We start from the raw sequence: 14188 nt of genomic DNA on the forward strand, positions 1-14188 counted from the left end.
AAATGGAGTCTCACTCTGTCACCCAGGCTAGAGTGCACTGGTGTGATCTTGGCTCACTGCAACCTCCACCTCCCAAGCAATTCTCCTGCCTCAGCTTCCCGAGTAGGTGGGATTACAGGCACATGCCACTAGGCCTGGCTAATTTTTTTTTTATTTTTAGTAGAGACGGAGTTTCACCATGTTGGCCAGGCTGGTCTCAAATTCCTGACCTCAATTGATCCATCCATCTTGACCTCCCAATGTTCTGGGATTACGGGAGCGAGCCACCATGCCTGGCTGGCAGGTGCAGATTTTTCTAGGCTGTTTAAGTATGTTCATGCATTCTTAAATTACATGTTCTGAGCATAAATTAACATTCTATTACTAATTTTAATCACATTTTTATCTTTAGTACATTCATTCCTTCAAGGACTGTTGTAAGTTTATATGGGGGAGGAGAGGTTGTCCACTTTTCTGCCACTTCTGGTTGGTGTCAATGTATCTACTTCTGGCACACCTCTGCCCATTCACACACACCTATAATTTGCTGTTTGCCATTATGGTGTGTGGCTGGAAGAAACCCACACTCCTTAGCCTTGTTGTGTTGTGTGTAAAATTAAAGTGGAAAGGTTCAAGAACAAGAACCTTAGGAACTCTCCTATAGAGTAAGGTGCCCAGATTTGACTGCATGGAATTTAGACCAAGATTCTGACCGGCCAGAAGTCATTTTTTGCTTACTTTGGGCCTCTCAGGTTTAGATTATGGAGTTTGCTTAGAGTCCAGCTGCTGGAAAAGTGAGTTGCTAATGTACACCGTTTGTGCTGGATTATGAAAATGATTCTTCAAGCATCCCATCTGCAGCAGCAGTGTTGCCATAATACCTTTGTCACTTTCCCACTTTAAATAGACTCTTCTTGCTTACTTGTCCCCAATGTAGGTAACAACTGTAGTTCACAAAACCAGTACCTCTGAGGAAGTTTGCAGCTTTTATTTGAAAATTGATACTCAGGATATTGAAGGTAAAACAGCATGATTTACCCTGTAATTTTGGCTAAAAATAAAGCATGTTTATACATAGAGAGCTTCTCTGATTAGGAAAAATGTGCTTACTCAAAAAGCAAAATTTCTTGATCAAATACTTTAGCAGGTTGACATCCAAGTAAATTTTTTACATTAGATATATTTTTTGCAATAGATATAACTCTTTAATACAGTTGGAAGCTAATATTAAATAACAATAACTAAGCTAAATGTATTTGCTATTGATCAATAAATTGTTTTGACTGACTATGTTACTTTTAAAGAGTGTAACTAGTTGTAAAGCCACATTAAGGTCTAATTACAGAAGCCGGCATTTCTGTTACTTTTGTGTTAACCTTCCAATCTAGGACCTTGAATTCCCTTATCACCCCGTTAGTTTTCCATCCCTTAGCCTTTCTGTATTCCAAGGGGTCAAGCAAATGAACACTTCTCTGCCTCCATCTTTAACTTAGTCTCTCCTGTACTTACCGTTCTTTCTTTAAATGTACCCCCGACCCTTTTTTTTTTTTAACCCAAGGCCCTCACATCCCTCTGCTGGTTGGTTCTCCCTTCTTGGTCCAAAAGCAAGTCCACTTGCACACTCCAGTCCTCCTCCTCTCCCCATTGCCTCCAGGGTCAGAATGAATGCTGCTGCCTCTGCCCTGATATTTTCCATCTATGGCTCAGATGCCTGTTCCTACAGGAAACTTCCCAACTACCAGCAAATCAAGGCCTCTGCTCTTCCTCCCTCCAACATCCCCCAAACATATTACCAATACATATTTATCTTTAATAATTTCTTCCTTAAATTATAAATTATTTGACAGCAATGAACTGTTAATTATTTAAAGACTTTAATTATTTAAATTAATTATTTAAATACTTCCTGGTATTGTCAATAGCCATGAATTTCCATTAGAACCGCTGAAAGTATCTAAACTTCCAAATCACAAATCATTTTTAAGTGTGTTCAGAGATCTGTTCATTAATGATTCTGTTCTGACACGTTCCAAAGCAGCTGAAAACAGTTTACTCTTATATTTGTCTGTTTGCTTTCTTGTTGTGTATGCCAGCATCCCACTACAGAGGCTACGGAAACTCTGATTACAAACGCATAGTAGCATGTGCCAGGTGAGCCCATTTCCACAAAAGTGAGTATAGACTCCAAGTTCTCATTTTTGTTTTAGTATTGTTTCTTTATATATTTTCAAATTTTAGTATGCCCGGAAGATACAAAATTGTTCAATTGTTTAAAAACGCAGAACACATGTATTCTTAAATAGCCACTTACCGTAAAAAACAGCCTTGGTTTTGCTCAGAATAGTTTTCTCTCTCATTTTTGTCTTCTGATTCAAACAGTATAATAATTTTTTCTTTCTTTCAGAGGGATAGAGATGTGATTAAAAAAAAAAAACAGGAAAAAAATATAAAAGATTCTCTCAAAAACAGTTCCTACTCTCTTACTCAGAAAAATCACACTTACCTAACAAAATCCCTGGCCATTATTAGCTAGATTCTCAACTCAACCTGCACATTGAAGTCAGCTGGACAGCTCTTAGAGATGTTCAAATGTCCCGTGCTCCAGAGGTCATTCTAATGGTAGCCAGGGTTGAGAACCATTGATGTTAAACCCTCCTGACTAAGTTTCCTGTTATTGCTAGGTAACAATTTATTGCAAACATAATGGTTTAAACCAACACAGTTTTACTATCTTGCAATTCTAGAGGTGAGAAGTCCTAAAATCAAGGAGTTGGGTAGGGCTGTATTCCTTCTGGAAGCTCTAGAATTTGTTTGCCTATTCCAAATTCTAGAGGCTCCCTGTGTTCTTTGGCTTGTGGCCCCTGTCTGTCTTCAATACAAGTGTCACAGCATCTTCCAATCTCTCTCTGACTGTGACCCCTGCTTCCATCATCACACCTCCTTCTCTGACTCTCCTGCTTCCCTTCCTCATAAAGATTCTTGTCTTTACATTAGACCTACACAAATAACCCCCATCTCAAATCCTTAATTTAATCACATCTGTAAAGTTCTCTTTGCCACATAAGGTAACACATTCACAGGTTCAGGGGATTAGGACATGGACATCCTTGGGGGCCATTATTCTGCTTACCACAGCCACCATCCTAAAATATTTATGAAAGTGTAGGTTTTTTGCCAGGTACGGTGGCTCATACTGTAATCCCAACACTTTGGAAGGCCAAGGAGAGAGGATTGCTTGAGCCCAGGAGTTCAAGAATAGCCTGGGCACCATAGCCAGACCCCATCTCTATAGCAAATTTTAAAAATTAGCCAGACATGGTGGCACGCACCTGTAGTCCCAGCTACTTGGGAGGCTGAGGCAGGAGGATTGCTTGAGCCCAGGATGTTGAGGCTGCAGTGAGCTGTGACCATGCCACTGCACTCCAACCTGGATGAAAAAGTGAGACCCTGTCTCCAAAAAGGAAAAGAATATGTAGGTATTTGAAAATATGTATATACATTTGGCTTTGGTGATCACACAGTGTGATCAGATAGTGGTAGAGCCAGGACTGTAACACAGACTTCTTCCCTGATCTTTCCATCGTCCCTCAATCCTTTCTGATGTGTTCTATTTTCTTAACTCTTGTATTGTCAATAACAGTGATATCTATGGATGGCATTTTGCTGATTTTACTTATAATCACGCACCCACTGTGGATAACATGGAAATTCAATAGTGTTGTGCAAAAGGTGAGAGCTGAGAAGGACCTTAGGGATGATATCATAATCCTCTTGTTTTGGAAATGAAAAAACTAAGACCCAAAGAAATAAAGTCGCCTGCCAAATGCTCACAGAGTTAGAGGCAGAGCCAGGGGCTCAAATCCCCAGCCTCTGATGTTCAATCCAGTATCTAAACTGTCTCTTTTTTTTTTTTTTTGAGATAGAGTTTCACTCTGTCACGCAGGTTGGAGTGCAGTGGCCTGATCTCGGCTCACTACAACCTCTGCCTCCCGGATTTGGGAGATTCTCCTTCCTCAGCCTCCTGAGTAGCTGGTATTACAGACACACAACACCACGCCCAGCTAATTTTTTTATTTTTAGTAGAGATGGGGTTTCACCATGTTGGCCAGGCTGGTCTCGAACTCCTGACCTCATGTGATCTGCCCACCTCAGCCTCCCAAAGTGTTGGGATTACAAGCCTAAACCACCATGCTCAGCCTAAACCACCCTTTCAATCAGTGTAATCTAAGACCACGAATCCCAAGGAAAAGCACATTGTTTCTCCCTGCCTCCCTCCCAGCTGTTTCCCAGCCTTCTCTATCTCCCAAGCCCAATCGCTTCCTAGGATTCCTTCACTATTCAGTCCTATTTCCTTCCTCATCAGCATTTCTTCCTTCCAGCACATCCTACTTCCTTCTGTGGCCAGTCCCTGCTCTCTGTTCCCACTCAAACATCTTTCCTCATTCCCTAACTTCTTTCCAGTAAGGTCACCTTTCCCAGGCAGCTTCTTTCCTCCTGAATGCCATTCCTACCCTTGGGCACCTACCAGCTGGGGAGAAGCATGATCACAGTTACCTTTAAATTTGTAACAGTTGTCAAAGGGAAGTGTAAGCAAACTTCTGGGCAGAGCTCGAATCAGTGTCTGGGACCCTACAGGGAGGCATCTGTACTTGCCGTAAAGAAGAGCTCTCTGATAGGGTGAGACACCTGTGGGATAGCCTCTGCCAGTAAGAACTCCAGTGACCTTCAGGACATCAGCTTACTTCTCCGATCCTCTTCTATGAAGCAAAGATATTGCACTACCTTATCTCAAGTTTTCTGCCAGTTCTAATTGTCCACAATTCTGCCGTACAGAAAAAGGCTGTTATCAAAAACTCGTTCATTTGACTTCATTGGCAGGAGGCCTAATTCCAGATTATCAATATACAAAAGAAAGCAAGGAGAAATGCAATCTTGAATAGTCTATCCTTTGGTTTTTACAAATTGGGGACAAAATGTTCCAGAAAGGCGGGTGGAATATGCTTTTGGCTCTGTTGACACTGAAGTTAGGTTGGGTAAATTCCAAAAGGAACTGTGTAGTACTTATTCATGTAAGAATTTCTTTGCCTTCAAATATTCTCTCTCCTGATTAAAAAATGCCAGCATGAAGTTTCTGTGTTCAGAGGGTCTCTTTCGTGTATTTACCTTTTTATAACCTCTCTGTTGTATTCCTAAGAAAAGAAAAACAGGATTTCATTTCCCTCGCAACAAAATGCCTTTGGGGAAGATTGCTGGTTTTGGCAGCAGGCAAAGGGCTTCTTGAAAGGAGGATTTCTGTTCCACCATTGAAACAGTCTCCATGGCAACCAGTCATCAAGGCTCCAGCAACCTTTTCATAGACACTCTCCACTCGGGAGGCCCTTTTCCATCCTGCTGACAAAGTGTTTGCATCTGTGAGCAAGAGTTCTCTGCTTCTACCCATCCAATTAGCGAGATGTTCGGATGTCACATTAGAGTTCCAAATGTTTTATATTCTGTTCTAAATTGTCAATTTGGTGGAGAATAGGGTTAAATTTTTATGAGTCAGATATTTTAGAATACTTTTCATTATTGTGGCAAATATTACATCTATAACTTCTATTAGGGACTGCTTTTATTTATTTATTTATTTATTTTTGAGGCAGAGTCTTGCTCTGTTGCCCAGGCTGGAGTGCAATGGTGCGATCTCAGCTCACTGCAACCTCTGCCTCCCAGCCTCAAGCGATTCTCGTGCCTCAGCCTCTTAAGTAGCTGGGATTACAGGTGTGCGCTACCACACCCAGCTAATTTTTGTATTTTTAGTAAAGAAAAGGTTTCACCATGTTGGCCAGGCTGGTCTCGAACTCCTGGCCTCAAATGATCCGCCTCAGCCTCTCAAAGTGCTGGGATAACAGGTGTGAGCCACTGCGCCCAGCTGGGATTGTGTTATATATGCTCCATGAGGTGTCATTGAGGAAAAGATATGCCCTGACCCCTTAGTAACTTGCATAGTGTCTCCTCTTCCACCAACATCCATACCTGTAGGTGAGATAAATTCATTTTCCCTGTTATGAAGCTGTCTTTTAATTTCTTCCTTTAATCCTGTCTGCTCTCCCAAGCTTCACTCTCAAACATCCAGCTGCCTCTCAAGCATCTTGAGGTGAGGTTGGAACCTGTAATCAACTTTTGCAGAACCACACTCCCTCTGTCTCTGCCCCAGCCTCAGCCAGCCTGTCTCTTTTATGTCTTCTAACATCTCTTAATGGTAGCTGTAAGCCTCTGCCACCCAAAACCAAAGCCTGGGAATTATAAAGATAAATTTAAAATACAAGCTTATACTTCTTCACAGTTAGTTTTACAAATAAGAAAATGATCTTAGAAGGGGGAAATGATTTGTGGGAATCTCAGAACTGGAATAAAACCCAAGTTTCCTGATTCTCCATTTCAGTATTCTTTTCTCTCTTACAAAACAAAAACAAAAACAAAACCCTCCCATTGTGCCCTTTTTGCATTTCTCCTTAACTTCCTTCTAGCAGAATTCCTACTGAAAGGATAGTCCTTGAAACATTTTCTGCATAAAGTAGCTATTATGGGAAATTTAGAAAATAGAGAAAAGCATGAAAAAGAAAAGAGATAATCGCTTATAATCTCACCATTCAGAGAAAGTAGCTACTAATATTTAGTGGGTTCTTTTGTTTGTTGGTTTGTTTTTAAAGAGGGAGTCTCGCTCTGTCGCCCAGGCTCAAGCAGTTCTCCTATAGCTGGGATTGCAGGCGTGTGCCACCACGCCCGGCTAAATTTTTTTATATTTTTAGTAAAGACGGAGTTTCACCACATTAGCCAGGCTGGTCTTGAACTCCTGACCTCAAGTGATCCGCCTGCCTCGGCCTCCCAAAGTGCTGGGATTACAGGCGTGAGCCACCATGCCTGGCCTTACTGTATTTTCTTCCAGCTTTTCCTGGACATGTTTATTGAATCTCTTTTCAACATACAACTAATTTTTTCCCTTGGAATATGCTTCATTAGAAAATAAACTAACGTGAGAATCCAAAGACCTGGATTCTTCTACAGCTCTGCATGAATTAGCCATGTGACCTTGAACCAGTGCCTTACTCTCATTCTGAGTTTCCCCAGCTAGTTAGCTTGGTGTGGATGACTTCTGTGTTCCAGTAGAGTGGTTCATTGAGATTATTGATCAAGTGAGGAAAGAGAATAGATGACTCAAAGATCTCTTGCAACTCTAAAGTCAGAGATTTTAACCCATACATTGTAGAAAAGTAAATAAATGGAAACCCAAATTTAAAAATTAAGGTCCACTAAGGAACAGTGTCCTTTCTTAAAGAATCTTATTCACTTGTTTATTACATTTTCTAACCTCTTTTTTATTTTAGCTACAAGCCCAGCAGGGAAGAATCATCTTCTGGATCCTCTCATGCAGTGATGGACATCTCCTTGCCTACTGGAATCAATGCAAATGAAGAAGACTTAAAAGCTGTATGTGTTTTCTTTTAAATCATGTAAATTCTTTGTTTTCTTTTCTGAATTATTTTACAGACAATTTTACTTTCTTTCATTTTAATATACAACTTGTATAGAATCACCCAGAATATTCTCTGTTTTTTGTTTTTGTTTTTGTTTTGAGATGGATTTTTACTCTTGTTGCCCAGGCTGGGGTGCAAAGATGCGATCTTGGCTCACTACAACCCCGCCTCCCGGATTCAAGTGATTCTCCTGCCTCAGCCTCCCGAGTAGCTGGGATTACAGGCATGCACCACCACGCCTTGCTAATTTTTTTTTTGTAGTTTTAGTAGAGACGAGGTTTCACCATGTCAGTCAGGTTGGTCTCCAACTCCTGACGTCAGGTTTATCCACTGGCTTTGGCCTCCCAAACTGCTGGGATTACAGGCGTAAGCCACCAGGCCTGGCCAGAATATTCCTTTCAAAACATAATTAACCTAAGTTTTGATTTATCAAAGTGAAACAGAAGCATACACTAGCATGCTCTGAAAAATATGAGTTTATATGCTAATGTGTTCAGACTTTTTCAAGAAGAGGAACTGCTCTTCAGTTTCTTTGAACAACAGATCACATCCCTGCGATGTGACATCTCATCAACAGGTGAATGCATTTAAACAAAAAGATAATGAAATGAAATTCAAGCTTCTCTCTTTTCCCCCTTAGCTTGTGGAAGGGGTGGATCAGCTATTCACTGATTACCAAATCAAAGATGGACATGTTATTCTGCAACTGAATTCGGTAAGCTCCACCTCCAACCATTTTTCCTTTACTATTACTATTCAAAATATACAGGCTAAAAGATTATAAATACCGTCTCTCCGTAATTTCCTTAAATCCTTGAATTTGTTAAACAGATCCCCTCCAGTGATTTCCTTTGTGTACGATTCCGGATTTTTGAACTCTTTGAAGTTGGGTTTCTTAGTCCTGCCACTTTCACAGTGTATGAATACCACAGACCAGGTAATCAACTCCATGCTAACATTTCTTCAGAAGAATACTTTGTATTCTTTACAGAACATTTAGAAATCCACTAGAGTCCTGTAAATTTTATGTATTGCCTCTCTTAGAGACCACTCTTCATAAAAGTCCCAATTTGAACATTCAAACTACTGTATACAAAATATTGTACATAAACTACTTATTGACATTGAGCAGACCATTTTACCTCAGTCCTCAGTTTCTTCATTTTTAAAATAAATGGATTGTAGTGCCTCCAACTTCAATATTCTTTGCCTCAGGTTTATCTATGGTGTTCACAGATAAATCATCTCTCTCCTTTTGAGAGAAACCAACTCAATTTTCCCAGAACAACTTCTAGCCCATCTATATTCTTGTTACACTTTGCAGATAGCTCTGTTATAGCAGCTGTCAGATTGCATTCAATTATTTGTATGTCTTTCTCATCAACTCCAGGGTGTTTTCATTCTCGTGTCCCTAGTATCTAATGCAGTGTCAAGTATAGAATGTGAACTCAATAAATATTTATGAATGAGTGATACCACATTTGACTACTCCACTTTTGAGAATGTTATGTGATTGGAGAGCTTATTGGTTCACAAGACAGATGACTCCACCTTGGGCAGTTCTACTTGTTAGAAAATTCTTAAAGTGAACCAAAACTCTGACACCCATTCATTCTAGTTTTATATTCTGAAATCACATAGAACATACATAGTCCCTCTTCTCCTTGAGATAGATATATAGAGTTACATAGATATATGCTTTTCTTCCCTTGTCCACCCTAAACAATTCCAACTCTTTCAAAAGATCCTCATGCAACATAATTTATTTTCCTGTTACTTATAGAAGCATAAAATATTTTATTTCTGAGAAATGAGTGTTTTAAGCACAGAACTAAGCTAAAAAGGGAAGCTCTTTCCGAGGGTAGGGGAACCCTTCCCAGGACAGCCAATTTATAATTTCACCTCCCTGGGCCTTAACTATAAAAAGAAGGATTTAGAATAAGCCATCTCTGAGGCTCCATGTAAGAGACTCGCCAATTAGTACCTGTGTTGTTCTTCAAACCACTTCTGTTAACCACACTTTCGTTGCCACAGATAAACAGTGTACCATGTTTTATAGCACTTCCAATATCAAAATTCAGAAAGTCTGTGAAGGAGCCACGTGCAAGTGTATAGAAGGTAAACTTTATTTAACATGTTTAGGCTGCATGCTTATTTAAAGCAGTCCTTCATAACCTGAGGTTAATCTGGGGGACACTGGTAAACTGTTCTTTCTCAGAAGTAGAAATGCTATCTCAGCTAATTGAAAGCTAATGATTCCTGAGCATTGTAAAACTACATTTTCACAGTTCCTGAACAACCTGATAGTTCATGCTGTACAGAGGCAGGGAAACACTATCGAGATGGTTGTTGGATATTATAGGGACAACATGATGTGAAATTTTACTTTCACCTAGTCTTTTTAACATACAGGACCAGAGGCTCAGGACTGAACCACTAGCTTCTGTTTCTTTTCTATTTTACTTCCCAGTTAATGGAATTCTATTTATTGTCCAGTTCCATTTAGTCTTTCGTAAATTGACGAAAGCCTTCTTGGCCAAGGAAAAGATCCAGAACTCACCAGTAATCAACAGCTGGCTCCATAAGGGGCTGAGTTAGTTTTGGTTTTTTCAAAATCCTCAATAGCTACACATTTTCTAGGTACTTACTGTGCCATTTTATGGCTATATATCTGTCACATTATCATTCTGGGTCCTTTGAAGGACTTCTGATTATACTCAAAATGGAAAAATTTCCACCTTTCATCAAGGGAAGCACATACATTTCTAAAGACCTGAATGTGGAGTAGCCACCCAGTCTAACAATAAGTCTTATGCCAGGGGTGTCCAGTCTTTTGGCTTCAGTGGGCCACACTGGAAGAAGAATTGTCTTGGGCCATACATAAAATACACTAACACTGACAATAGCTAATGAGCTAAAACAAAAATCACAAAAAAATCTCATAACATTTTAAGAAACTTTACGAATTTGTGTTGTGCCACATTCAAAGCTGTCCTGGGCTGTGTGCAGCCCTCGGGCCATGGGTTCAACAAGCTTGTGACTTATGCTCAAGATTTTGGTTTTTGTTTGTTTTGTTTTTGCTTTATGTAATGTTTCGCTTTATGAAAGAAAAGAAAATGGGCAGGTCTTAGAAATATGAGATTTGTAAGGTTTTATTGGGTTGTCTCTGGGTTCATGAGAAACTGTGTTTACTCCTAGAAAGTGTCTACTTCTTTACATTAACCTTTGTTTTACCAATTTTCACAAAATCCAGCTGATTGTGGGCAAATGCAGAAAGAATTGGATCTGACAATCTCTGCAGAGACTAGAAAACAAACAGCATGTAACCCAGAGATTGCATATGGTGAGTTCAAAAGTTCAATATAGCTCCTTTAAGCATGAAATTTTATGAAAACGTGTTCAGTTAGAAAGATCAAAAACTTTACATAGTGATTATATGGATACAACATTCCATGTGATCCCCTGAAGGAAAATGCCATTGATTTTTAGCCCTAACATGAAAAGCTTTTTATTCCCCAGCAAAGAAATGTGATTTTCATTATAAATAATAGAAGTGACATGTATACCCAGCCAAGACACTTTCCTCTAATAGATCTTTTTCAATTACAGGCACTAAAACATAGTCAAAGGGAACTTTTGAGAAGCCACAGAGGTATAAGATTTCAGTTCCGTACTCTTCCAATTGATAGACCAGAGGCAGAGGCAAAGGTGGTTTAGGGGAGTTGGTTTTTAAAAAATCTCTTCAGTGTAAAAATATAAATACCAAATAATTTTTAATATATTCAGAATTGCAATCCATGTTTGAGACATTCTCCATTTCAAAAAGCAAATCTCAATCCTTCTAGTTGTCCAGAGCTCAGAGCTAAATTAGTGTTCAAGTTCAGTTGCAGCCTTGTCTCAGTTCCTGATAAAATTAGCTCCTTTGTTTTCTATTCAGTTTTTGATGTTTACTGCTGGCATTTTTTGGAGAGAGAGAGCATATCGTACACTATCTCAAATCATTTTTTCATTTTGAAATTGGAAGGGTGGAGCCGGGCGCGGTGGCTCATGCCTGTAATACCAGCACTTTGGGAGGCCGAGGTGGGTGAATCACCTGAGGTCAGGAGTTCAAGACCAGCCTGGGGCGAACATGGCAAAACCCTGTCTCTACTAAAAACACAAAAATTAGCCAAGCATATTGGTGCGTGCCTGTAATCCCAGCTACTCAGGAGGGTGAGGCAGGAGAATCGCTTGAACCCAGGAGAAGGAGGTTGCAGTGAGCCAAGATCGTGCCACTGCATTCCAAACTGGGCAACACAGCGAGACTCTGTCTCAAAAAAAAACAAAAAAAAAGAAAAAAGAAAATAAAAGAAAGAAATTGGAAGGGTGTTATTTATAAATTTAAAAAATAAGTACAGCCAATTTGGTACTTTGTGTTTAGCAACAGCTTTCATAGACAGTTTCTCATTGCAATGGAAAGGGTTCTCATTCTTATGGAAAGGGTCTCATAAGAACTTTATGAGGGCTGGGCACGGTGGCTCATGCCTGTAGTCCCAGCACTTTGGGAGGCTGAAGTGGGCAGATCACTTTGAGCTCATGGGTTCTAGACCAGCCTGGGCAACATGGCAAAACCCTGTCTCTTCAAAAAATACAAAAATTAGATGTGCATTGATGGCTGGTGCCTGTAGTCCTAGCTACTTGGGAGGCTGAGATAGGAGGATCACTTGAGCCTGGGAGGTGGGGAGATTGCAGTGAGCCATTGCACTCCAGACTGAGTGACAGAGTGAAACCCTGTCAAAAAAAAAAAAAAAAAAAAAATGTAACAGAGGATTATTACTATTTGCCAGTGAAGAAACTGAGGCTCAGGGAGATTAAATAATTTGCTCAAGGTCATGCAGAAAGCAAGTGATAGAATTGAGATGCATCCTGATCTCCAGTATTTTTTCCATTGAAGTCTACTGAATTCTCTTAATAGTAATTCAGGCAACAGAATGAGTTTTGTATGGTTAATAACATTTCTTTCCTTTGAATTTATCTTGATTTAAAAAATTTAAAAAAGCTAGAAAGCTGCCTGACTCAGTGTAGACCCAATGCAGTTTGTTAAATACATGAAGACTTGAGAATACTATAGTGTTTTAACAAACAAAAATTCCACTAAATTATTTCTTCCCTCCATTTTAGAACTATTTTAAATCTAAAATATCAGAAATCTATTTTAACACAGAGAATAAATGCAATTTGGGTTTATTGTGTTGTTTCAAGAAAACACTTAGCTGGCTTTTTCTGGACTACATGCTATTACTGGAATAACAGAATAGAAACAAAATTAAGTAGTTCTGTCTCTCTACTCAGGCCCACATAGTAAGTACATTGCCCATGTCCATTATAAAGACTATGAATCTGAAATTCAAAACATTTTTCATGCATTTTAAGCCACTAATTTACATAGCCCCTGGTTCTGCCATGATGAGTTCACCTATCTATCTCTCGATCTGTCAATCTATAACTGGGATAGACTTAAAGACTTGAGGGATATCTAGAATGAACAAATCTTTTAGGTCACTCATTTCAAAACAAAAAATGGAAAGATCAAAAGCAAAAATAAAATAAACCTCTCCTGAGGCCACATAGAAAGAACGGGTCCCTTCAAGCTGGTCTTTCCAGACCTGAGGTCAAGCACATTGTGCATCAAACATTGATGTCTGAATGAAGAGAAAACAGGATTGTGGGCAGCTCATGTTGGGTAGTTGCCAAGCAAGGGTGAGTGAGACAACAGAATCATCCTCAAAACCAAAGATTAAAGCCAGTGGAACTATAGGAGGAAGCAAAGCAAGGAACCAAGAAAGCTCACATGGTTGACCTGAATGAGAGATAAGGCTTCCTCTGTGGCCATGGAGAAGAGAATGAAGGGGCTCTTCAAAAGATGCCCATAGGCATGACTCCATTCATCTTAAAGGATCAGCCTCTGAACTTAACATCTAACGAAGGTTTATCTTGTTTGTTTGTTGTATGTGCTTCTGTTATTTTATTAAATATGTCTCTTGTTCTAATCAGCCTGTTCTATAACATTGGCCAGGGCTAATGATTCTAATAGATTGAGAGATTGAATCAGACTGAGGGGACTGGGGAAGGCTTCTTGGAGGAAATAAGAACTATAATAGTTCGCCATGCTTCATTTCTCGTGTTTGACAAATTCTGGCTTCTACTGGACATAGCATTAATAGTATTAAGACTGAATTGTTTCATTTTTGTTTGTCTTTTATCAGCTTATAAAGTTAGCATCACATCCATCACTACAGAAAATGTTTTTGTCAAGTACAAGGCAACCCTTCTGGATATCTACAAAACTGGTGAGAATTCATTCATTCATTCGTTCTTTCATTCAACAACTATTTAGTACTGACTATGTGCCAGGCATTGTATTAGATGCAGAAGATACAACGCAAATAAGACAGAGCTCCTGCCTTTTTAAAGCTTATATTCTACTTGGGGAGAAACATTTCTTAAAGATGTTCATATAAACATTTCTCACTGAATTCATTTTTCTCAAACTTCAGCAAAATGGTTTTTTTAATTTTGTAATTGTCCAATTTCTTTTTCTTTCCAACTTTTATTTTAGGTTCAGGGGATACATGTGCAAGTTTGCTACATGGGTAAATTGCATGTCATAGGGGTTTGGTATATAGATTATTTTGTCACCCAAGTAATAAGCA

The 14188-nt window shown here is 39.4% G+C and overlaps 1 protein-coding gene across 1 annotated transcript in view; it reads left to right on the plus strand.

The window, feature by feature from the left end:
- C5 (complement C5) overlaps positions 1–14188 on the plus strand; it is a 99201-nt gene that overhangs the window by 79643 nt on the left and 5370 nt on the right. The window contains exons 32-39 of the mRNA XM_025358789.1: positions 917–998; positions 2073–2130; positions 7347–7449; positions 8137–8211; positions 8328–8433; positions 9531–9614; positions 10750–10839; positions 13742–13825. Coding sequence (XP_025214574.1) covers positions 917–998; positions 2073–2130; positions 7347–7449; positions 8137–8211; positions 8328–8433; positions 9531–9614; positions 10750–10839; positions 13742–13825 — 682 coding nt within the window. The remainder of the gene's footprint in view (positions 1–916; positions 999–2072; positions 2131–7346; positions 7450–8136; positions 8212–8327; positions 8434–9530; positions 9615–10749; positions 10840–13741; positions 13826–14188) is intronic.

This window comes from Theropithecus gelada, chromosome 15 (genome assembly GCF_003255815.1).
Source record: "Theropithecus gelada isolate Dixy chromosome 15, Tgel_1.0, whole genome shotgun sequence".
Classification (NCBI taxonomy): domain Eukaryota; kingdom Metazoa; phylum Chordata; class Mammalia; order Primates; family Cercopithecidae; genus Theropithecus; species Theropithecus gelada.